At 38.2% G+C, this 23,280-nt stretch overlaps 1 protein-coding gene across 1 annotated transcript in view; it reads right to left on the minus strand.

Annotated features, from left to right (window-relative positions):
- Positions 1-548: 548 nt before the first annotated feature.
- Positions 549-23,280, minus strand: part of FANCC (Fanconi anemia, complementation group C) — a 61,846-nt gene continuing 39,114 nt past the window's right edge. Inside the window, exons 7-14 of the mRNA XM_009998067.1 lie at positions 22,335-22,491; positions 19,713-19,765; positions 16,714-16,813; positions 10,896-10,971; positions 9,999-10,080; positions 5,572-5,743; positions 1,754-1,954; positions 549-692 (exon numbers count right to left, since the gene is read on the minus strand). Coding sequence (XP_009996369.1) covers positions 549-692; positions 1,754-1,954; positions 5,572-5,743; positions 9,999-10,080; positions 10,896-10,971; positions 16,714-16,813; positions 19,713-19,765; positions 22,335-22,491 — 985 coding nt within the window. The remainder of the gene's footprint in view (positions 693-1,753; positions 1,955-5,571; positions 5,744-9,998; positions 10,081-10,895; positions 10,972-16,713; positions 16,814-19,712; positions 19,766-22,334; positions 22,492-23,280) is intronic.

A 23,280-nucleotide genomic window follows, 5' to 3' on the forward strand; every position in this document is an offset into this window, starting at 1 on the left:
AAAATTAATTTAGCAAATCTAAGAAGAGTTTCATTTTGGAAATATTTTCAAATAGAACTAAAGAGCTCAGGAAATATTGTTGATTTCCTGAGAACACAGAGTGCCTTCACCATGAATCACTAACTCTCACTTGAGATCATTTTTATTTTCATAAAAGCAGAATTATAGAACAAAACGTTTTAGGAATAACTTAGCAACCAAGCAATTTGGTATAATTTACTAATAAGACTATGTGTAACTTGAGAGGAAAATAGAAAATCAACGAGGAGATGAGCAAACTACTTTAAATGATGTAGGTCTCTTGTTAAAGAAGGTGCTTGGAGCAAAATTTTCAACCATCTTCAGTATTTAATGTTATGTTCTAAAAGGTTAACATTTCCAAACAAAAGATTATTTTCAAATATATATATGGGAACACAATGTTGGGGGATATCCTTAAGTAGGCATTTTTCTACCCTTGGCAACCTGCAGTACAAGACATTCATTAAAGTCTGAAACTTGCATAAAGATCCGATTTGTTGGCTTGATAAATAGGTGATATTAACAATCTAAATTTTCAGTGTTAGTTTTTTAACAAGTTCATTCAGCAGCTTCACAGTCCTTTGGTTTTCTTCTCCATTCTGGTTAAGTCTGGATGCTGTACGGATAAGAAGGCTACGAACTTCCTTGCTTGTATCAGTTGCCTCAGCAATCTGAAAGGAAACAGAGAAGATAGGAAATGAATACATATAAACCCCCTAATGTTATTATTACATTCTTATACTAAGAAGAAATAGATAATTTATGAACTTGCACCTAAAATGCTAGAAATATCTTAGCCCTTCTTAAAAAAAAAAAAAGTTATGTTTGTTTAGTCAGCCAAAAGGAATAACCACTAAAATAGGTTTCCAGTTTGCTGTGTCATAAAATCAAGAGTCTTTTTACATGCCATATACCCTAGACAAATGGAAGGACACACTTCCACTGAAAGGAGAAACCTCTGAAGTGCTAAAACCACACTCTGGCCCCAGACTTGCCCATACAGGAGGCTTGTAATTCTTAAAACAGCATGGTTTCATAGTTAAGAGAGGCATAAATACCTAATCTCATATTGAGACAGCAGAATTATCTTGAAAGATGTGAACATATTTTACTGTTTGAGCCAATATACCTGAGGCTGTTATCAACAGCAGCAAGATACTGTGGCACAGGTCCAACATTTTACTCTCCTCTTAAGCTTTTTTCACACCCTAAGTGATACCCTCTCCAGTCTTTGTTCTTTTTTTACCTCTCAGTTACCACAACATCTTCCTATCTGGCTTTGCTGAAGCACCAAGCTTCTGCCTCATCCATGCCAATGTTTAGTGGCTACCTGTTTCACCTAATGGGAAACAGAGGGAAGACAGTTCCATCATCTCTGCAGAAGCTGGATAATTAAGGGAGTGATTTATAACTGGGAAAAGCGAATGTTTGCACATGCTATCTATGCCAGGTGACAACATATTGTAGATATGCTTTACTTGTAAGCTACTGCTCAAAATATTTCTGCCACTGTATAGTCAGGATAGCAACCTTTTCAATGAGACTTTGTCAAGAAGGAAAATATTTTTACTGTAGCTGAAATAGATATGTTGCTGGTTAAGTGTAGTTGTGGTACTCATTATCTTCTTTAATTGTCTGTTATGTGTTCACTTTATTAAGAGGTAGGAACGTAAGTCCAAAATAGTAAAAAAAAAATTTTTACTTAAACTGAAAAAACAGAAGAAACACTTACATGGTAAATCAATTCCTGGGCAACCGTATGTCCACAAGAAGAAAAGAGCAAAAAGTTGGTAAGAAGATGTGTGGTAAGATGCTGGTTACAACACTGCTCTGTATCAGTTACACATTGTACAGCAGCCTCCAGATCTTTGACAGAAAGGACTTCAGAGCTGAAGAGCATCATTAGATCTTTGTAGACTGCTTGAGCCTCTACCTGTAGAAAACAATTTCAAAAGATGCAGGATCAAAGAAGAGTAGAGGTCATACTTATGGCATTTTTCTTTTGGATTTATTCATTAACAGGAAACTGAATCCTTGGCAGAAACCACCCAAACATGTAAAGAGTTTGAATTTAAGAAGCAAGGAGAAGAGGGAAGGAAGGGCTGTACACATTTCTCTTTATAGAGATTCACACACACTGAAGTGGACAGAATGTATTTTTTTTGCCTTTCTTTGCTCTTGCAAATTAAGTAGGCAGGGAACCAAGCCAGGATTTGACCTTTTTAATAATAAAAGGAAATGGAGAAAGTTCCTCAGCAGAACATGGTCAGATTTTTGCATTGTGAGAAAAAGAACAGAGGCTCCTCAAGGGCTCATTTCAGTATTGCTGCTACAAATCAGTTAAATCCCCATGCAACCTGACCTCAGCTGATAAAATGTTCTGAAAAAAACAGAGGGGTTTGTCCTTCTTCCAGTGTTGTTTGCAACTTATGTTTTTACCTTTTAAGTTAGCCAATAAAAACTAATTTTTACTGGGAGTAGAGAACAGAAGACCCTAACAATAATTATGTTCACTATACTAAAAATAAACTTAACAAACAGATAGGAAAAACCCAAGTGAGTAAGTGCAGGAACAGTGGAAAAATATGCCACTGCAGACCCACAGGAAAAAGACATTTATCAGCCATGTTCATTAGTACAATCTGTTTCAGTCATTTATCTGACATCACGTTTCTCATCCATGCCTTGTTAAAAATTGCACATAAACTGAAAAAGATGCTATTCTTGAATTTTGTCCACCATCACATGGGAGGCAAGAAATTATACCAGAACCTAAAGAAAGGTAACTGGAATTCAACAAGATCCTTTTTCCCTCTGTGCATCATGTTCTTGGTCTGCCTCCATCCCATGGACCAGAGACTGAAGATTGATAGCAGCAGGCTCTGCTCCTTGAGTTCATGTCCCTAGGAGGCTCATTCTTAGTGCTAAATTTTCTGTGACCAACCTCCAAGTTTTGTGTTTTAAAGTCTAAAGGCATGACATGTCTCCAACAAATAAATACTGAGGAGAATAATATTCAGTCTTTTACATAGGAGTGAAGTCTAGTGAACAGCAAAACCAGCTTTTTTTCTTCTTTAAATAATTTTAACCTTATGTATTCCATTCTAGCTGATATATAAGCTGCTACCTGAAGTCAGTAGCAAGAAGGCAAAATCTTAAGTCATGAGTTCACACCTATCCACACAAAATAATGCTGAATGAAAAGTCCTAGAGCTTGGCATCTGCCAGAAGCTCCTGTCACACCTTAATTCTTAATTGGTGAAAGGTTGAGGAAGAAACCCTCCCATATGGCAGAGCTGAGAGCTAACCTGCCAAACAACAAATCAAAAGAAAAAGCAAAAATGTAACTAAAGGCAGAAGATCAGCATGAACTGTATGAATGCTCTTCGGTGGGAAAAAACAGTCTTAGATGAAGTAACTAAAGAAAAGAATCATAATGAATTGAAATATTAGATGCCTGGGAACAGATCAGTAACTACACAGACTGCCAGTGGAAAAGATTTTTTCTCACTAAAGTTTGATTAATATTATAGTAGAAAAAGAAATAGGCGACACACAGGCAGATGACCATGCGGCAGTGCAGAGCGGAGAGCAACAGCGGCACCGGCAGCAGGGACAGCTGTTCCTTTTAATTACTAGTTTAATTAATAGTTTTGAGACAGGGCCAGGCTTCCTGGAGACGGTGACGCCGAGGCAGAGTGGGAAGACCTGGGGGTTGTAATTGGAAAGCAGCTGAACAAGAGCCAGAAGTGTGCCCAGGTGGCCAAGAAAGCCAATGGCATCCTGGCCTGTATTAGAAATAGTGTGACCAGCAGAAGTAAAGAGGTGATTGTGCCCCTGTACTCAGCACTGGTGAGGCCACACCTGGAGTGTTGTGTCCAGTTTTGGGCACCTCAATTCAAGAGAGATATCAAGGTGCTGGAGCAAGTACAGAGGAGGGCAACGAAGCTGGTGAAGGGCCTAGAGAAAAAAATCTTATGAAGAACACTTGGAGGAGCTGGGAATGTTTAGTTTGAGGAAGAGGAGGCTGAGGGGAGACCTCATCAGTCTCTACAACTACCTGAAAGGTCATTGTAGAGAGGCTGGTGCTGGCTTCTTCTCACAGGTTAATTAGCAACAGAACAAGAGGGAATGGCTTCAAGCTGCAACAGGGGAAGTTTAGACTGGACATTACAAAAAAATTATTTTCACAGAAAGAGTGGTTAAACACTGGAATAGGCTGCCTAGGGAGGTGTTTGAGTCACCATCCCTGGACGTGTTTAAGTGTCGTTTGGATGTGGTGTTGGTGGATATGGTTTAGGGGAAAACTTTGTAGAGTAGGGATGATGGTTGGAGCAGGTGATCCCAAGGGTCTTTTCCAACCTGAATAGTTCTATGATTCTGTGATTTTATATATGGGACAATATGATTTCATTCTGTAGTGGTGCAGTTAAGAACAATAATCCATACATAGATCAGCACCTACAGTCTTTCAGTTTCATTCACTCATGTCTATTGCTTGGGTACTGCCTTCTTTCCACAAACAGCATTCTAACACAAATTCCTCCTTCCTTACTCCACTGTAGCTCTAAGCTAACTCTTCTCAGCCTACATCCCACCCCCCGCCTCCCCAGGACTATAAGAAATTAGAGAGAAAAAAAAAATTAAAAGGGATTGGGATGTGAGCTTGCATTTGTAGTGCTATTTGGGTAGCAGGAGGGGAAGGGAAGGAAATAAAATATTGCAGAACACACTGTTGTAGATGGTCTACTAAACAAAAAATGAAAGTATGAAGTTTTACTACCATGGTATATACTGAGCTGCATTTTTGAAAGCAAACAGAATCCATTTACAAATTAAGGAAAAATACAGGTGTTAAAGCCAGATTTTTAATCTGGGCTTTGTAGGTTTTTGATGGCCTAGTTCAAACTTGCTCAATAGGTCTTAATTAGAGGCTTTCATGTATTGTAGACATACACAGACACACTGCACTATTCATGAAGTTCAGTGCATGAAATTAGAACATTGCCCCCTTCTGTTAGAAACCTAGCATGTGGGAATATAACATACTTTGTACAATCTCGTATGTGCCAAAAATCAGTAAAGATACATAAGAGAAATCAGAATAGATAGGCAAGGTTCAGATTCAGGGCTGTGTCTGGTAAGTGTCTTAAATGCTTGGACTGATGTTGCAATTTCTCTTTTGTTTCCTTCTCTGAAGATCCCATAACAGAGGAATGCTGAGTTCTGCCACACAGTGATTTAAAAAATACTAGAGTAGTTTTCTGATTAAAAATACTCAAGTTATCCAAAAGAAATACATGAAGGTTCTAATCTATATAATATACTTTAAAAACAGGGAAAATGTTTTCTAAATGTCACTAAGAAAATCCACAAAACTTAGTTTTTAACTTCTCCACTGCAAGACACTTCCCAGGAGACCCAGCAAAGCCAATTCTTTCTCCAGTGTAGACCTTCCATTTTTCTGGTATGCACTTTTTGTTTTATAGCAATATGGTATAAGCAGACTATTGACCAATTATTGTTGCTTACTATCAGCACATTACCCACCATTGTTTGAGTCCTTTGTTGATTTCCATTCTGAGGACTATAGTAAAATGCCAGCAGCCACAGCAAAGCATTTGGTTCTACAGCAGCCTTCAGCAATTGTTCTGCTGCAATATCCAGCCATTCTCCAAAACGACCAACCAAAAACCAGATTTCAAAAAGGCCACCAAGAGAACTGGAAAATAACAGATACAATGAAATATTTATTTTGATTTAGCATTTTTAAATGTCTTAACTGCAAAGGATGCTGGCATGAAAATGTAAGTCATTAAACTACTCCTCAACAGATAGTGCCTTACTTGCTAAGCTTACAGCCATGTCTTACTCTATTATCTGAAGTCACAATCAGGTGAGACACACCCAGTGCTACTGACAAGATTCCTTTTGTCAGTTCAACAGATGATCTATAACACTAGTTCTCAAACTGTGACAAAAAACACATGTATTGAAATATTCGTCATAAAATGAACCTTATCATTTATACTTGTCCATTTCAGGATTTTCAAAACTTTAAATTAGATTTCTTAAGTGTTGTATTCTAACATATTGTTGTCTTACATTGTCTTCAAGCTTCTCTGAGTTGCTTTCCAGGGTTATTTTCTGGTTTTTGGTAATTCACTACATACATGTGTTTTGGTAAATAATGAGGAATTAAACTTACATGGACAAAAATGTAAATTTTTAATTAATATTAATCTCCTGACTCCTACAGCATATGTCCTCTTTACTGAAAATTTGAAGATATTTACAACTGTGTTACTGCAGTAAGAAAAAGAAAGGTGAGAAAGGACCACAGCTCATCTCTACATTTTCTCATATACTCTTCTAATGTTAGATATGACTAAATAAAAGACAAATAATGGGGAGACGCAAACTAACGGCAAGCATCTCTGAAGCAAAAAGCAAACTGAGTGCGGAAGGCAGGAAAAACAGAAGCACAGCTGGAAGGAAATTAAGGAACAATTATTCTTACTAAGTCTGGCAAAGGTTTGAAGAATTAGATGTTTTCTTATGTTTTATTCCTGGGGAGTCCAAGAGCTGTGGTACCACCCATTGCCAGGAAACTCCAATAAATCTTATAAATTCCAGAAGCTGATGGAATTGTCTGATACCAAATGTGACACAGTCATAGTTGGAATAAAATGCTTTAAGACTTCCTGAGGAAGTGGGAGGCACAGATTTATGGATGAAGGTGTGATGTCTGCAGATAGTATTCTATGTCTGAAGTATACTGGTGCCTGATGTTATCTACAGGTGGTCCTGTAAATTATATTGTCTATATGCCACAGAATCTCAGGGTCTCAAAATTCTATTCCTATTTGTGTTGGACACAAATCCACTGCACCAGTATTTCTGGATAAGCGTGATCACTGACATGTGTAAGAGGTTGACAAAGAATCCTAGAGAGAAAACAGAGTACTGATGTGACTGCTTTAAAAGTCACCATCGTTGATATTCCACAGCTTTTAGAGTGACAGCAGCTTGACTCAGGCTGCAAGGAACTAGATAGAGATGTGCGAAAAAACCTGAAACTAGAATTCCTTAGCTAAAGGAACAGGATCAGCATTGATAAAGTCTGAAGATACTGGTATCTGGAAATGCAATGTTAAAAACCTTTAAAATACAAGCATATGTGATAGTGATCTAGGACAATAGCCCACCCCTCAGCAAAATCATCTACTTATCTGATCGTAATTCAATGCTGTGCCAATGCAAGTGGATAGGCTAGCTCTGAAACCCAGTGATGTATAATCAAAGATGAAATAAAATTAAAAGTTAATTAATGAGAATAGATAATTAAGGGTAATATTGATAATATTTATGACTGGAGCTGTTCAAAGCTCAAAGGGTAAATACAAGTCCTTAAACTTTCAGCATTAAACTAATGGTACTTAGCAGAACAGAATTTAATTCTTGCCTGGAAAGCTTAGGCAACACTGCACTTAAAACTTACGTAACTTTCCTGAACCATCACAGTGCCTGTTCTGGAATCATGTACCTTCCACTTCTGTCTCCACTGCTGTTTCTGCCCACTTTTTAGTGGCACCTCTGTCAACTGCTTCACTGTCATTTCCAAACCTGGCCTTTATTTTTCTGGGACTCCCTGCCCCCAAATGTTCATCAGTTTATTTCTGCTTTAAAATGTCACATAACATTTACTGTTCACTGAAGTGACTACATATAATAATAAGAAATGGCACAGAGGGAATCTGTTGGAAGGAAGTACACAGCCCCTTGCTGTAAGACTTAGATTTGTTGCGAAATAAAAGCATTCAAGCTACATAAACAGAAAGCACTGACTATAAGAAAAGGACATGCTGTATAGTAGCATTTTTTACTCCTCTGCTAATCTTATTAAGTAGAAAGGATGCAGAATCAGGAATAAAGCTATAAAATAAAATAGAATACAGTTTCCTCATGGATATTAGCATTTAAAAATTTTAGCCAGTTCCAATGACTTTGTATCTGAGAGGTGTTTGGTAGAAAAATAGTTATTGCATGAGCTCTAAAGGAAGTAAGAGGATGTACTTTCTGGGAAGTACAATACTATTCAAACTAGCATACTTTCAAAGCAAAGGGTAAAAAAGACAATATAAGCTAAGAAAGTAAGAAAGGGCTTAGGAAACAAAAGGAGAACAGAGGTGCTTCTATTATAGTAATACTTACTGATGGATTTAATTTGTTTCATTTGTTTGCTCTGAGTTTGAGTTATGTGTTTCTTTAATAAGCTAGGATCAACTTCTGGCCATACTCCAAGGGCTGAAAGGTTTGACAGACTTCAGGGATGAACAGATGAGACATGGCACAGAACTGCAGCTCATACAGAAAGTGAGAAGCAGACAGTCCAGAATCAGAGAGAACAGCAAAAAGCTCTTTTCCTGCCACTCAACAACAAAAATTAAAGCTTTCATGAGTTAACTGAAACCAAGCATGGATCTGCCTTCTAGAACACAGGCAGAGAGTTGGGTATCTTGTTTTCCATGTCTATCTGGCCTAGGCATTCTGTATTTCTATTGAAGTATTTCAGATTTTAATTAAAAATGAAATTGGTTTATTTGAATTACAAAGCTGTTCAAACTCTCTTGGAAAGCTCACTCTCCAAGCAGAGCCATCAATGTCCTAGTGCAGCCCAGAAGGCCAACTGCATCCTGCGCTGCATCAAATCAAGTGTGGCCAGCAGATGGAGAGAGGTGATTCTGTCCCTCTACTCTGCCCTGGTGAGACCTTGTCTGGTGTCCCCAGCCCCTGGAGCCTGCAACACAAGAAGGACATGGACCTGTTGGAGCATGTCCACAGGAGGGCAACAAAAATGATCTGAGGGCTGGAGTACCTCTCTTATGAAGACAGGCTTGAGGTTTTTCAGCCTGAAGAAGAGAAGAATTTTGGGGAATGTTATAGTGACCTTCCAATACCTAAAAGGGGCCTATAAGAAGGCTGGGGAATATCTGTTCACAAGGGCATATAATGATAGGACAAGGGGTAATGGTTTTAAAGCTAGAGAAGGATAGATTTAGGTTGGACACTAGAAAAAAGTTCTTTAATATGAGGGTGTTGGATCACTGGAACAGGTTGCCTAGAAAGGTGGTGGAGACCCCATCCCTGGAAACATTCATGATCGGGCTTGATGGGGCTCTGAGCAATCTGTTCTAGGTGGAAACATCCGTTTTTACTTGAGGGGGGTTGGACTAGATGACCTTTAGAGGTCCCTTCTAACCCCAAACATTCTATGCTTCTATGATCTAAGCAGATTCCTATCCAAGCTTTAGCCAAGCCAAGTCTCATTGCACACCTGGTAGGAAAGAATTACAGAGGAGCAGCAGATAAAGATGTACCTTTTTTCCTTCTTCTCATACAGTCCCAGAGGATGTGCTACCAAAGCAGAATTCATGTAGACAAACACTAGCACTATAGCAACTATCCGGAAAACAAAAGCTAAGGACAACAGGTCAGAAACCTTGGGTGTCAACTCAATGAGTAATAATGATACTGCAGTCTAGCAGTCGTATCTTTGTGAAAAAAAATATAGAAGTTTGGATGTTTGCACAAGCCTGCAGAAAGCCAGCACAATCCCCTTCATAAAACAGTACTGGTCACAACAGACTCTTTCCAATACCAGTCGCTTTTCTGGTTGGAAAAGCTCTCTTACTATTCAATCTATAATCCGTTTTTAAGGTTTTGTGTGAGAAAACTGAGAGTAGACAAGTAAGCATTTTCTATTATACAGTTAGCTATTTGCTGAAAATAAAAGAACGACAAGAGTTTGTTTTCTCAGATGCTTACTGGTCAGGTCTCTGAGTGCTACTAAGTTCATATTCTGTATCATCCTTCTAATGAGAAAATTATAAACTGTAGGCACTAAAGACCTCAAGTGGCAGGAATTTTCACAAAGTAACATAGGCAAAGGACAAGTTAGCAAATATACTACTGACCTGATACTTGTATCTTCTACTAATGCTTTGAGCATGTCCGAAATGTGTTTCAAGTGTTGAGACCAGTGTGCAGCTGGCAGTTCTGCGGAGAGAGGATGAAAATAGAACTCTTAGAAGTCTAGTCAGTCCAACCAGAAAAGAACAGTGAAATTAGCAATATAAAGCTAGCATTAAAGATTTTGCAATTTGATTCAATTATCACAATGAATTTAAAAGTTGTTTTTCAATTTTCCCAGCTTTCAACAATACCTATTAACTGTGTTTCTTTGAAGAATTCATGGACAAAGCCATGTAAGGATGTATAGCTATGAATATTCAAATGAAGCTCATGTATCCTTGTGCAAATGGTACCTCAATATTATATATTAATTAGTGGGATAATATTCTCAGAGGCTCTTGTATTGAGCTGAAATTATTGCTAATGAAAAACTACATATTGAGCAGTAGTTTCTTGATCTATAAAAATGGGAAAGCTTAAAAACAGTATTAGGTTTGCAATCTAAAAGATCATCAGAATTCAACCTTCAGAGACAAACAGCAAGGCTGTTTCTTGTAATATACATGTGAAAATGTTCATAATGGAAATTACTAATATTGTAATATAATATATAATATTTTTTCAATCTCAGTAACCTGTCTTAATTCCTCCAAAACTATGCACGCTTTCTTTGTTATGCACTTCTGGTTTTATTTAAAGTTCCATGTATATTATTGTTACATAAGAATTATATGTCACTGCAAGAAATACATTAGAAGAATATTATGAACATTGTTAAGACAGCACATACTGCTTAGGAAATAGCAGCATTTTGTCTTCACCCTTTAAAAAAATATTTTAAGATAAATACAGGCCGTGCAGGTTGGCTAATGCTGCAAATATTTAATGTAGAAACTTACCAAAAGGACGTCTGAGTAAAGCTGTTAGAAGAGGCTGGTGATGGCAGGGGAAGTAGGCCTTCAGTGAAAATTTAAGCTAAGATACAAAATCATTATTTTAAAAGTTTTCTGGTCAGTTTTCAAAACAAACCCACACTGAACCATCTCATCTGAGGTAAAGTTAACAATACAGAGTGAAGCAAAAGAAAACAAAAATAACTCTACACTTATTATTAGGATTTTGCATAAGGAAAGAAGGGGATATTTAGAAAAAGCTTGCTTAGAAAAAGTAATTAATTATGGAGTTTAAAATACATGCATTAAAAAAGATTCAGAGTCTGAAGAAAGTTGTATCTTTTGCTCTTTTGTCCTTTTGTTTATCCATGATTTGTATGTGATTTTTGTGTATTGTGAACACTGCTTGCTCATTGTGTAATCCAGACTAGCAGGAGCATTCCCTTTTATTTTTTTATTTTGCAAACATCTACTACAGGCACCTCTAATGGGTAGAATGCCTGTGCAAATGCAATAGGAATTCCCTTTGAGTGGGACTGAAAAGTGGCTGAATGGCAAGGAAGTCAAGCTGGAGGCCATTAAATAGTGGTGTACCCAGTGGTGCTAATACTGGGTCCAGTCCTGTTCAACATCTTCACTAATGATCTTGAATGAAGGGCCAGAGAGTTCCTTCAGCAAGTTTGCTAATGACACCTAACTGGGAGGAGGGGCTGGTATGCTGGAGGGCAGTGCTGCCATCAGAGAGGTCTTCACAGGCTGGAGAAAACCAGCAAGAAGAAAATATTAATTCCTCAGCCTGGGAAAAAAAACAACACCAGGCAACAGTACATGCTGGGAGTCAACCAGCTGGAAAGCAGTTTTGCATAAAATGACCCAGGGATCCTGGTGGACAGCCAAGTTGAATGTCAGCCAGAGAAGTGCCCTCACTACAAAGGCAGTGAATGCTATGCTGAGCTACATTAGGCAAAGATAATTAGACATGTAAAAGCTCGGCTAGAACTTAAACTAGCCACCTCTGCAAAGGATAATAAAATGCTTTTATAAATACGTTAAGAACAAAAGGAGGGTCGGGGAAAATCTTCACTCCTTATTGGATGAGGGGGGGAACTTAGTAATGGAGGACAAGGAAAAGGCTGAGGAACTTAACACCTTCTTTGCCTCAGTCTTTAACAAAAAGAAAACCTACCCTCAGGACAACCGGGGTCCTGAGTTGGTAGAGAGGGACAGGGAGCAGAATCCCCCTCCTCTAATCCAGGAGGAAGTAGTTAGGGACCTGCTGTGCCATTCAGATGCCAACAAGTCCATGGGTCGGGATGGGATCCATCCTAGGGTGCTGAGGGAGGTGGCAGAAGAACTGGCCAAGCCACTCTCCATCATTTATCACTGGTCCTGGCTAACCAGGGAGGTCCCAGATGACCAGAGGTTGGCCACTGTTAAGCAGAACTGGCCAAGCCACTCTCCATCATTTATCACTGGTCCTGGCTAACCAGGGAGGTCCCAGATGACCGGAGGTTGGCCAATGTTACTCCATCCACAACAAGGGCTGGGAGGAGGATCTGGGGAACTGTAGGCCTGTCAGCCTGACCCCGGTGCCTGGCAAGATCATGGAACAGATCATCCTGAGTGCCATCAAGCAGCATGTAGAAGACAACCAGGGGATCAGGTCCAGCCAACATGGGTTTAAGAAAGGAAGGTCCTGCCTGACCGATCTCATCTCCTTCTATGACTGGGTGGCCCACCCACAGGATATGGGGAAGGCTGTGGATATGGTCTGTCTCAACTTCAGCAAGGCCTTAGACACAGTCTCCTATAGCATCATCCTGGAGAAGCCAGCAATCCATGGCTTGGACAGGTGCACCCTTAGCTGGGCCAAAAACTGGTTGGATGACCAGGCCCAGAGAGTGATGGTGAAAGGAGCTGCATCCAGTTGGTATCCAGTGAGCAGTGGTGTCCCCCAGGGATCAGTGCTGGTCCCAGTCCTATCCAACATTTTTACTGATGGGGATTGAGTCCACCCTCAGTAAGTTGGCAGATGACGTCAAGCTGGGGGCAGTGTCGATCTGCCAGAGGGTAGGAAGAAGCTGCAGGAGGACCTGGACAGGCTGGGTTGATGAGCCAAGACCATGAAATTCACCAAGACCAAGTGCAGGGCCAGCAGTGTGCCCAGGTGGCCTGGAAGGCCAATGGCATCCTGGCTTGTGTCAGGAATAGTCTGGCCAGCAGGAGTAGGGATGTAATTCTCCCCCTGTACTCAGCACTGGTGAGGTCTTACCTCTAGTACTGTGCCCAGTTCTGGGCCCTGCACTTCAAGAAGGATATTGAGGTGCTGGAGCAGGTCCAGAGGAGAGCAACAAGGCTGGTGAAGGGACTAGAGGGAAAGTCTTATAGGGACAGGCTGAGGGAGCTGGAGTTGTTTAGCCTGGAGAAGAGGAGACTCAGGGGGGACCTTCTCACTCTCTTCAACTACCTGAAGGGAGGCTGTAGTCAGATGGGGGCTGGGCTCTTTTCCCAGGCAACTGGCAACAAGACAAGAGGGCACAGCCTGAAGCTGCACCAGGAGAGGTTTAGATTGGATATTAGGAAATAATTCCTCACAAAGAGGGTGATTAGACATTGGAATGGTCTTCCCAGGGAAATGGTGGGGGCACCGTCCCTGTATGTGTTCAAGGAAAGGCTGAATGAGGCTCTTAGTGCCAAGGTCTGGCCAATGTGGTGCTGTTGGTCATAGGATGGACTTGATTACCTTAAAGGTCTTTTTCAGACCTTGGAGATTCTATGATGTGGTGATTCTGCAATTGCCCACATGTTTAGGGAGGTGATCTTTCCCCTCTTCTCAGTACTCGTGAGCTGTCACTCCAGCAGCCAGACCTGGATTACTATGTCTGATTTTAGGCTCCTTAGTACGAGAGACATGGACAAACAAGAGAATTCAACAAGGGCCACAAGGATGATTATGTGACTGGAATGTCTCTCCTATGAATAGAGGCTGTGAGAACCTGGAGAAGAGAAGGCCCAAGAAGGATCTTATCAATGTATATAAATACCTGAAGGGAGGGTGTAAAGAAGATGGAGCCAGGCTCTCTTCAGAGGTTGCCAGGTGTTTGTTTGTTGTTGTTGGTTTTTTTAATGCTTTCAGGGTCACCAAGCACTGGCTAAGCTTGCCCAGAGGGGTTGTAGTCTCAGTCCTTGGAGATACTCAAAAGCCACCTGGACATGATCCTGGACAACTGGCTAGGGAGCTGTACAAGATGACCTCCAGAGGTCCCTTCCATTTATTTTAATTTCCTGTCATCTCAGTCTTCAAGTCTCCATAACAGTGATCTTAGAATTCTTCTGTCTCCTTTCTTTAGGAATAAGAGACTATATAATAAATAGATAATCTCTTGAATCACAGACTGGGAACACAGACTCTAGAAAACGTGATACATCTCTAAATTCAATGAAGACCACATTTAGTAATTTATTTTAGGATATACATGTATCTTGTAAACAAATGTAATTACTTATTCTCTCTCTCTCTACTAATTTTTTTTTTATTCTGTAAACAACAGTTAATTTAAATTAAAGCACACTAACATATACAGTATTCTCAGAAAGTCTATATATCACTGGTATAGTAAGACTCTGAAAGTCTACTTGTCAGGTAGAATTAGGTTAATTAAAAATTAATAATCCCTATAGTAATGCATTTATGTAGCCAATTACCTTGCACCAAAATCCCAATGAAAAAGTAGCCCTTGACACAGTTAGTAGTATCCGAGATGACCCACAGCATGAAAACAGAATTGCAAAGCAAGTAAAAACCTGTTTTGCGTACACTGTTAATGCAAAGCAAAAAAATTTGCTTCCTTTCATACACAGTATTTTAGGCAGTTACTCCTTGCATAAATCATCACAAAGTAAAAAAGAAGGTAAAAGAGGCAGAATTAATTTGGATGTTGCTGGTTATTATAATTTCCATGATATATAACAGGAAATATAAATTGAACACTGGTTTAAACTATTTATACAGTAATCTAAAACAAAATTCCTTGCAAAAAATCACTGACAATTCTGAAATTATCAATGGAAAATAATGCCAGAGGAAATAATAATTTTTATCAAATAGAACTATGAACTTTAAGCTCATACACATTTACATGTAGCATGACCCAAATATCCTTAGATCAGCTTTCACTACCATCATAGACTTGAAGGAATCAAGTAGAAAGCTTGTAGAAAACATGGAAAGGTTTATTCCAGCAGTACATCCTTTCTTAAATTTCTTATTTGATCACTACACAAATGGTCTTTTTTTCTAAGTAGGTTTAACCCAATGTTCCATTTATACCTTTTCCAGTTTCCCAAAACATAGAGAAAAGAAAATTATTCCTAAACCTGGTAGCAGTGTTTTTTCACACTCTGCAGCTTTTTTATGCTAAACTTTGTTCTCTCTAAATGGTCTGCAAAGTTATTAGAAAAGGCAGCCATTTCCTACAATTGCCACATTGCAATAGAGAATCATTCTCCTCCTACTTTGCAGTGGGTCTCCATTTGGCCACTGAGGTGTTGACCACAACTGTTTGACTGTGACCATGTAGCCAATTCCTTATTCACCATGTGGCCTATCCATCCAGACCATATCTTTCCAATTTAGAGATCGGGATGTCATGTGGGACAGTGTCAAATGTTTTGCACAAATCCAGGTAGATGATGTCAGTTGCTCTCCCCTTGTCCACTGCTGCTGTGACCCCATTGTAGGCCACCAAATTTGTGAGGCATGATTTGCCATGAAACCATGTTGGTTGCCACCAACCATCTCTTTATTATCCATGGACCCTAGCAAAGCCTGCAGGAGGATCTGCTCCATGATCTTTCCAGGCAGAGGTGAGACTGTCTGGCCTGTATCTAAGCAAGGCAGCTGCAGTTTCATCCTTAATTCATACTGCCTGAAGCTAGAAGACAGTTTTGATCACACTGCTAATTAAAAGCCAGTATGTCACAAGTTCAGAGAAGTCCTGAAATTACTGTATCCCCAAAAAGATGCAAAAATCAAAGCAACTGGACATTTTCTTAAGTATAAAATGAGAGCTACTCTATGACAGGATACCTCCCAAGCTTACATTGCACAAACTGGAGCTAACCAAATAAAATGATAAGGATGTGAAATTACAATGCTTTTTCATATATAATCATTTTGAAATTTAAAAATGAGAAAATGTGTTCTTGTTTAAATGAATAGATACAAAAGTAATTCTATTTAATTCAGTTCAGTGAGACCCATACAAAAATCTGTGCAGAAGAAGAGACACTATGCTGGGAAATTGGAAGCTTTAGAGTGAGGTCAATGTTGAAGACCAGAAACTTGGACCAGTATCTATTCTGTGTCTTCTGCATTTTGAACAGGGAAATCTGACTATTCAGTGTCCTACTTACAACTATTTGGAGGGAATTTATTATCAGAAACCCTGCTACTGCAAAAGAAAAAGGCATCTACATTTTTTCATTCTTTCTATCAAAGATGGATGATCATGACCATGTTCACTATACAGGCAGACACTTCAGCACCAGGGGAATTGCTCCTGTGAAAATCACAGTTTAAGTTGCAGGATTACTCCAGGGTAAGGCTGGGTAAATTGCTCTTACATACTGGTTTCATACTACAATGTTACTCACAGGTGAAACTATTCCAACTGAAATTTGGCATGCATATACAACTGTAGAAAGATGCTATTATTCAGCTCAGCATAATCAGTCAGCATTTTAATCAGTAGCATTGTTGTTTTCTTGTGAAATTTTTATCTTCTCACTGAAAATAAACACTATGAAATAGATCTTGACTAACCTGCTTGTTTTCATTCTGATGAGCCTGAAGAAAGAGCTGCGTAAACACCTGTATTATGGTCATAACTTCTGGAGTTCCATCAGTTTCCAGCAGTGCATGCCTAAGCATTGAAAAGTTAGATTATGGTAGATGAGATAAATAGTCTGCCTGTCACACCAGTGATAATTGAAATTATTTGTATGCTGTAGATTCAAGTTGTATTTGAGCTCATTTTGCTCATTATGCTTAGAAATTTTATTTTCACTTTTCAAAAAACATACTCAGCTCCAAGAAAAACTAGATTTAGTAAGTATATACAATATACATTCACACACATGATTTACCCAATCAATAGGAGAAAAAAGTGTAAAATTGAAAAAGAGACTACCACAACTTCATTTGGAAAATTGGGCAGCTGAACAGTCTTACTGGATTCAGAGCAACTATTCCCTTGCCTACATTTAAGCATACTTTAGAGTTTGTGGGACTGCATTCCACAGGCCACCTCAAATTAGAGGTACTACAACCTAGTACAATCTCCTGGGATATGGTACCTGAGAAAAAAATTAAAAATAAAAAATTGACTTAAGCTATTGAATGTCACACTCCTACTGGAGCCAGTGAAAGAAACAAAAAAAAAGTTGTTGATCAAATTTAAAAGTTACATATTAAAAAAACTACACAATGAGACTGAAGTGAAATAATACAGCTGCTGTTGAGTCATTGTGATGCCTTAGTGATCTTGAAGCAATGAATCAGAAGCACAAACAGAAATTACTGTATACCAAAGGACTACTTTAGATCAGTAACTGCTACAGATTGAATTAGGGACCAATGCACTCCAGTGTGTTTCCAGTGGTGAAATAATAAATTCCACTCGGGAGGAATGGGTATGCTTTAACTGGCCTTCCACAGGACACAACATAATCTTGAGCAAACAGAGCAGAAAAACATATGGGCAGCAACAAGTAATTTTCATTCTCTCATTTGAAAAACGTGTGACCATAAGGAGACAACATGTTCAAAGTAAGCTGCCACTGAGATACTATTTTTTAGTATTTCATTCTTCCTGTAATGATTTTAAAGATAAGAACACATTACTGTAACAAATTTCACAAACCTACAGGCAAATATAATCACTAACACAAACACAAGAAGTAGCACATAGAAATTCAAGACAGTGTAGGCATGTGGACTTCCATTTAGCCACGCACAGGAGCAAAATAAACTTGTACTTGGGAAATAAAAGCACAAGTTAACATCCCTGAGATAAAATAATTTAGCAAAATCAACCTCAATAAAAATAATGTAATAGCAGGAGAAGTTATTCCTGAAAGAGACACAATCATTAGATCTGTGCTTCTAACAGAATATTAACCCCCAAAACAAAAGTTTTCTGCCAGGTGTAGAAACATAACACAGTTCCCAAGCAATAAACTACAAGCTATTTTTCAGCAGCTCTCTAAAATCTCACATGACTGTATCTGACATGGTACCTTAACCTCTGCACAAAACTCAATCATAGTTGGAGAGATCAGAGAAATTCAACAAAAATGAACACAAAGCTGTAGAAACCAAGTAGTCTGCAAAAGCCAGCTAACACAAGCAACTTCATTCAATACCAACAGGACCTGAAATATAGTATTTTTAAGAGGTATTAAGGGTTTAATAACAACAACGTAGAGGAACAAGCATACTAAGTAGAAACAATGGAAAGCAAAAAAGGGAGCAGAAGTATAGGCTGAGCAACAGGAAAACATGATGAATTTCTAACGTTGATTTGTAACATTAATGCACGAGTGAAGTTTTATTAGGCAATACTCTCCAGGCCAATTCCTGCATTTATCTGAGAAACACTATATCTTCCAATCTACTGTCTACCAAATGTAAAGAGTGCAAAAGTATTACGTAGTGTCCGTCTTATTTTTAGAAAATATTTTACATATCATGACTCTAAGTAAGCCAAGAAGCTTGAGCAAATTTTGTCTCCCTGTATTCTGACAATATACAGCCTCCAGTCTATGACATCAGCACAGGTCTGTAGAAGTCACATCAATTTTCAAGTGCATTTTGCTTTGGGAAAGTGACTTGTCTTGACTATTCAGAAAATACTAGCTGTGCTCAGACACTGGACCACAGCCACAGAAAGGACTGCCACAGCAGTAGCTGCCAACTGGTTCCCCACTTTCAGTACAGCCTATAGCTCCTGCAGCAATGACTCTTCTGTTAGTGCCTGCACAAACCTAAACACACACACAGACACACAAATGCTCCCAAACACATGCACCTGGTAGAGCTCTTTTTTCTTAAAAAGGAAAACACTTGATGAACCAATATTGTGAATCATTAAATACAATATTTTTGTACAGAGCTGTAATACTGACAACGCCAGTAGTCGACCTACTTAAAAAGAACAATGCAATAATATGTCAAGTGAAGTGAAGAAAAAATACCCTGAAAACTAAGTACAAAGAACTGGAAGCCCTCATGTGGTAAATGGTATATATTTCTTCATAATAATCCTAATGCATTCATAAACAACTTCATTACTAACAAGCCTATCAACAGTTTAATGCAATTAAGACCTTATCTGATATCAATTCTGAAGACTATTAGCATAATGTAAAAGAGGCTACACTGGTAAGTGCAAATGTTTTAACTAAATTCCATCTTCACACTGGCATGGGCCAAGCCTTTTTTCAGCATTTATAACTTTCACCTTAAAATCAGATTTCAACCATAAATCTCTACTGGAGTACAAAATAAATTATAAGTTTTCATGGCTTAGATACTGTGTAGTCAACTGTATCAATGATAACAACAATATAACTTTTATGCAACATTCACAAGATTTTAAATGTTTTTCATTACTTACAGTACATTACACAGAAGGGGACACTAAGGCATACAGCTAAAGGAAAGGACATCCTGACATTATTATTTATCATTATGCTCCTTCTAATTAAGAAAACCTCAAAACTGATAATTTGAAGTACTTTCCACTATATTTCAAAACTTACTTGAAAATTTCATCCATAATTCTGAAAATGGCAGGATGGCTTGCTGCTTGGTGCTGTTGATAAACAAATGAAAGAAAATTTACCATTTATAAGAAAAAACACAACTGCCACAGTGTAATTCACATCTTAACTCACAGATGCTATTACACTGCAGTTATTAAACTTTAAATCTCAGATCAACTCTTGTGAAAGCATCAAATTTACTCAAGTTAGCTCCTGATGATGAAAATACAGTTCTTGAACAATCCACAGTAATGCATGTTTAATGAAATACATTCTATAAAGTTCAAGATGGAAGGAATAGCATTTATAAAAGGCATTTATTGTAGCAGCTATAAGTGCCTGATGCACTATTCCAAAGAAAACTTTTATGTATTTGTTTCAACCAAAAAAGTATCAAGAGGAATATAATTTTTTTCTTTTTAATTGTACACAGGCAGAATTAAGACTTTATGGTCCCTCTATGATAATCTCATAAACCAGAGACAACCTTTAATACAAACAGTCTGAAAAAGCTCTTTGTTTCTCAAAGTTGCCATACTGGCAATATTAGGTGGCATCTCATTTTCACGGTTTTCCAAACTTTCTCTGTCACACGGCTCTAGCTAAGCTGTGCTTAGAACGTGTGCCATCTAGTGTTGAGAGTGCTGACAGCCGGTGGTTTGGACGTGTGAAGAAGAGCATGCAGCACCTTCCAACCCCAAGCGTTCTGCACTGCTGTGAAAACAGTGGAAAGTGAGAACAATGTCCTGTGGGCTGTATGGTTGAATTCAGTAATTTCTCCGCTGCCTCTTCAGATACTCTACCTATCTCTGCACACATACTTCTATGACAACTGAGCAATCCACTGCTAAAACAGGTATAAACTACAAAGGGTCCATCAGCACACTGCCACATGTATCAAGATCAAATTGCATGTATTTTGAACAAGGCCAAAATAAATGTGCTGTATGCAACAATGAAAAACACTCCACCCTTTCCTGCCAGACAGCAGCAATCTACAGTACTCACTACAAGAAACCACAGTTAATAGCCCATAGTAATCTACACTGCTGAAATCAATATGAATTTCATGATTGGTATTCAAAGGGGAAATAACAAAAAAACCCAAACATCACCATTGTGAGCAGGAACTGAACAGGCAGCTCAGGGCTGCTGTTGCCAGCAGCCATTATGGAGTTTGGGAGGGATTATCAGTTTCAGCAGGAATTCCCATAGGGTTTTCATACCATTGACATTATTGTCCTTTTTTAAATAAAAAGGCATTTTACATTTTATTAATCTCTACTGTGATGATGCAATATTTTTCACAGAAAGCTCAGAAATCCAAACTTGCTATCTACCAGGAGCTTGTTCCATCACCTTTAAAACATGCACAACACTTATGGCACAGCACACACTAAACCAAAAAGATCCAAACACTGGGAATAGGAGCTGCATGTGTGATACCACAATTAAACATTTCAAGAATGTATGCATCTAGAGAAAAACCTCATATAAAAACACTGGGATTTTTTAAAGAAATACAATAGGAAAAATACACTGTAACATAAAGAAGTTGCATAGAACTACATTACTTTTGTTACTGTATTATCTGAAAGAAGAATTCCAAACAACTAATTTATAATAAACAGCCAGAACTGAATAAAGAAATAAGAAAACCACATTTTTTTAATCCACAGATACAATTAAAAAAAATATTTTTATCTGTATCTACAGATACAGATTTCTAATTCAAGAAATTAGGAACAGACCGTGTATATAGACTTGCCTTCTGAAATACCTAGACCCTCAGATGATATAGAAATGCTGGTAATGACAAGCACTTAGGAGATCTGCAAGTGTTATAAAGAATCCCTAAAGTAGAAATCTGCAGATTCAATTAAGAAGGAAGAATACTTAAAGGTATAATTCTTTTCCTATTTAAAATACATACGCTGTAAGCAGCTTCACAGCCTGAAAATAAGATACCACGTGCCATTTTTTTCATTCTACCCATTTTATGAAATACAGAATTTAAGGATGTATCACACATGCTATTTCACATTGTAATTAACCAATTTACATCTAGTGTTACAAACTAGCTCATTATTTTAGAAAACGAATTGTATCATATTTTCTCATAGGAAGGATTTTTGGCGCACTGGATAATACAGCATTTAAAAACAAACTTTCATTATAGTTCAGCAAATGTTTTGTATTAAGAATTTTGTTCAGGCTTGCAAACAAAACCAACTAACTAAGCAGTCCATAATAAAATATTTTACAAGATGTTTCAGTTGTTTAAACTGCTAAACTTCCAAGGGTCCAGAGATTGAAGGAAAAACAAATTAAAATCATACCTGGCCAAAGTTCATAATTTTTTTAAGACAGAGGTAGCATTCAGCACCCCCACCAGTCATATTCTCATCTCTTCATCCATTCTTCATCACCCAATTTTTTTTTTCTCTTCTATCAATTCAGTGTAAAAATTTAGTGGCATTTGTAAGGCTCATGATTTACCTTTGCATTAGCAAGTTACATGACAGCTATTTGCCTCAAAGATGCTGAGGTATTTGAAAACTCTCTGTCACTTTTGAAGCAGGAAAGAGCAGTATCACATGTACTACATGTTGCACATACCAGTAATGAATCTTTTATGACACAAGCCACTTCTTCTAGTGAATTTAACTGAAGGGAAACCAACTGGTCTAAAAGATGTAATGTAGCTCTTTCAAGGCTTGGTAAGTGACGAAGCCAGAGGCTAAAGATAGCTGAATCAGAGAGGGAGATCTTCTTCCTGGTTTAGAGAGAAAAATACTGTTGTCCCTAAGAAACTGGATGGAAAACAAAAATGTACCTTTTTAAAAAAGAAAAGAAAAATAAATTAAAAAATAGACTAAAACCAAAGCAGTCTGGAGAGAAAAAGACAAAAATGGTGAAGAATAACAGCGAATTACCATCATCTACAAAAGAAACCTTACCATATGTCTTTAAAACCTACAAATTTGGTTATGATCGATCCCAGCAATTGGAAATGGAAGGTTTAAGACTGGAGCTCCCATCTTCCTTAGAGAAAGGCCTTGCCCCATACTTCTGCTTTCTAAAACCCAAATGCTCTCTGCACACTTGTCTGTACACAAAATGTCAGCAACACACAGATGTGCAGAAAAGTCCTTTGGGTAATTTTGCTGCTGGCTAAATCAAACCAATACCTGTCTTTGCAGACAGATATGAGAAAAAAAACCCCAAACAGAAAACCAAGGTAAGTAAGTCCTCAGCCCACCAACACTGACCAGAGCCTTTTGAAAGATAAATGGTTAAGAATGCAATTATCTCTTTACCTGAACTTTTCAGCTATAGCTCAGCTGAGGTATAATTTTGCATCACTAGGAAATAACAGGCACAGTTTATTTTGAGACAACACCATAATTTGTGTGGACCAGTACAAATAAATAAATTCTAAAGTAACCACCCACCCAAGAGGGAAATCACAGCATAAATAATCCTGGAGTATTCTTGCAGCTATCATGACAGTTGCAAATTAAAAGGTCAAAACCAACAAAAAATACATAAATAACAAGAAATA

Source organism: Chaetura pelagica, unplaced genomic scaffold (assembly GCF_000747805.2).
Source record: "Chaetura pelagica isolate M959 unplaced genomic scaffold, ChaPel_1.0 scaffold255, whole genome shotgun sequence".
NCBI classification, from domain to species: domain Eukaryota; kingdom Metazoa; phylum Chordata; class Aves; order Apodiformes; family Apodidae; genus Chaetura; species Chaetura pelagica.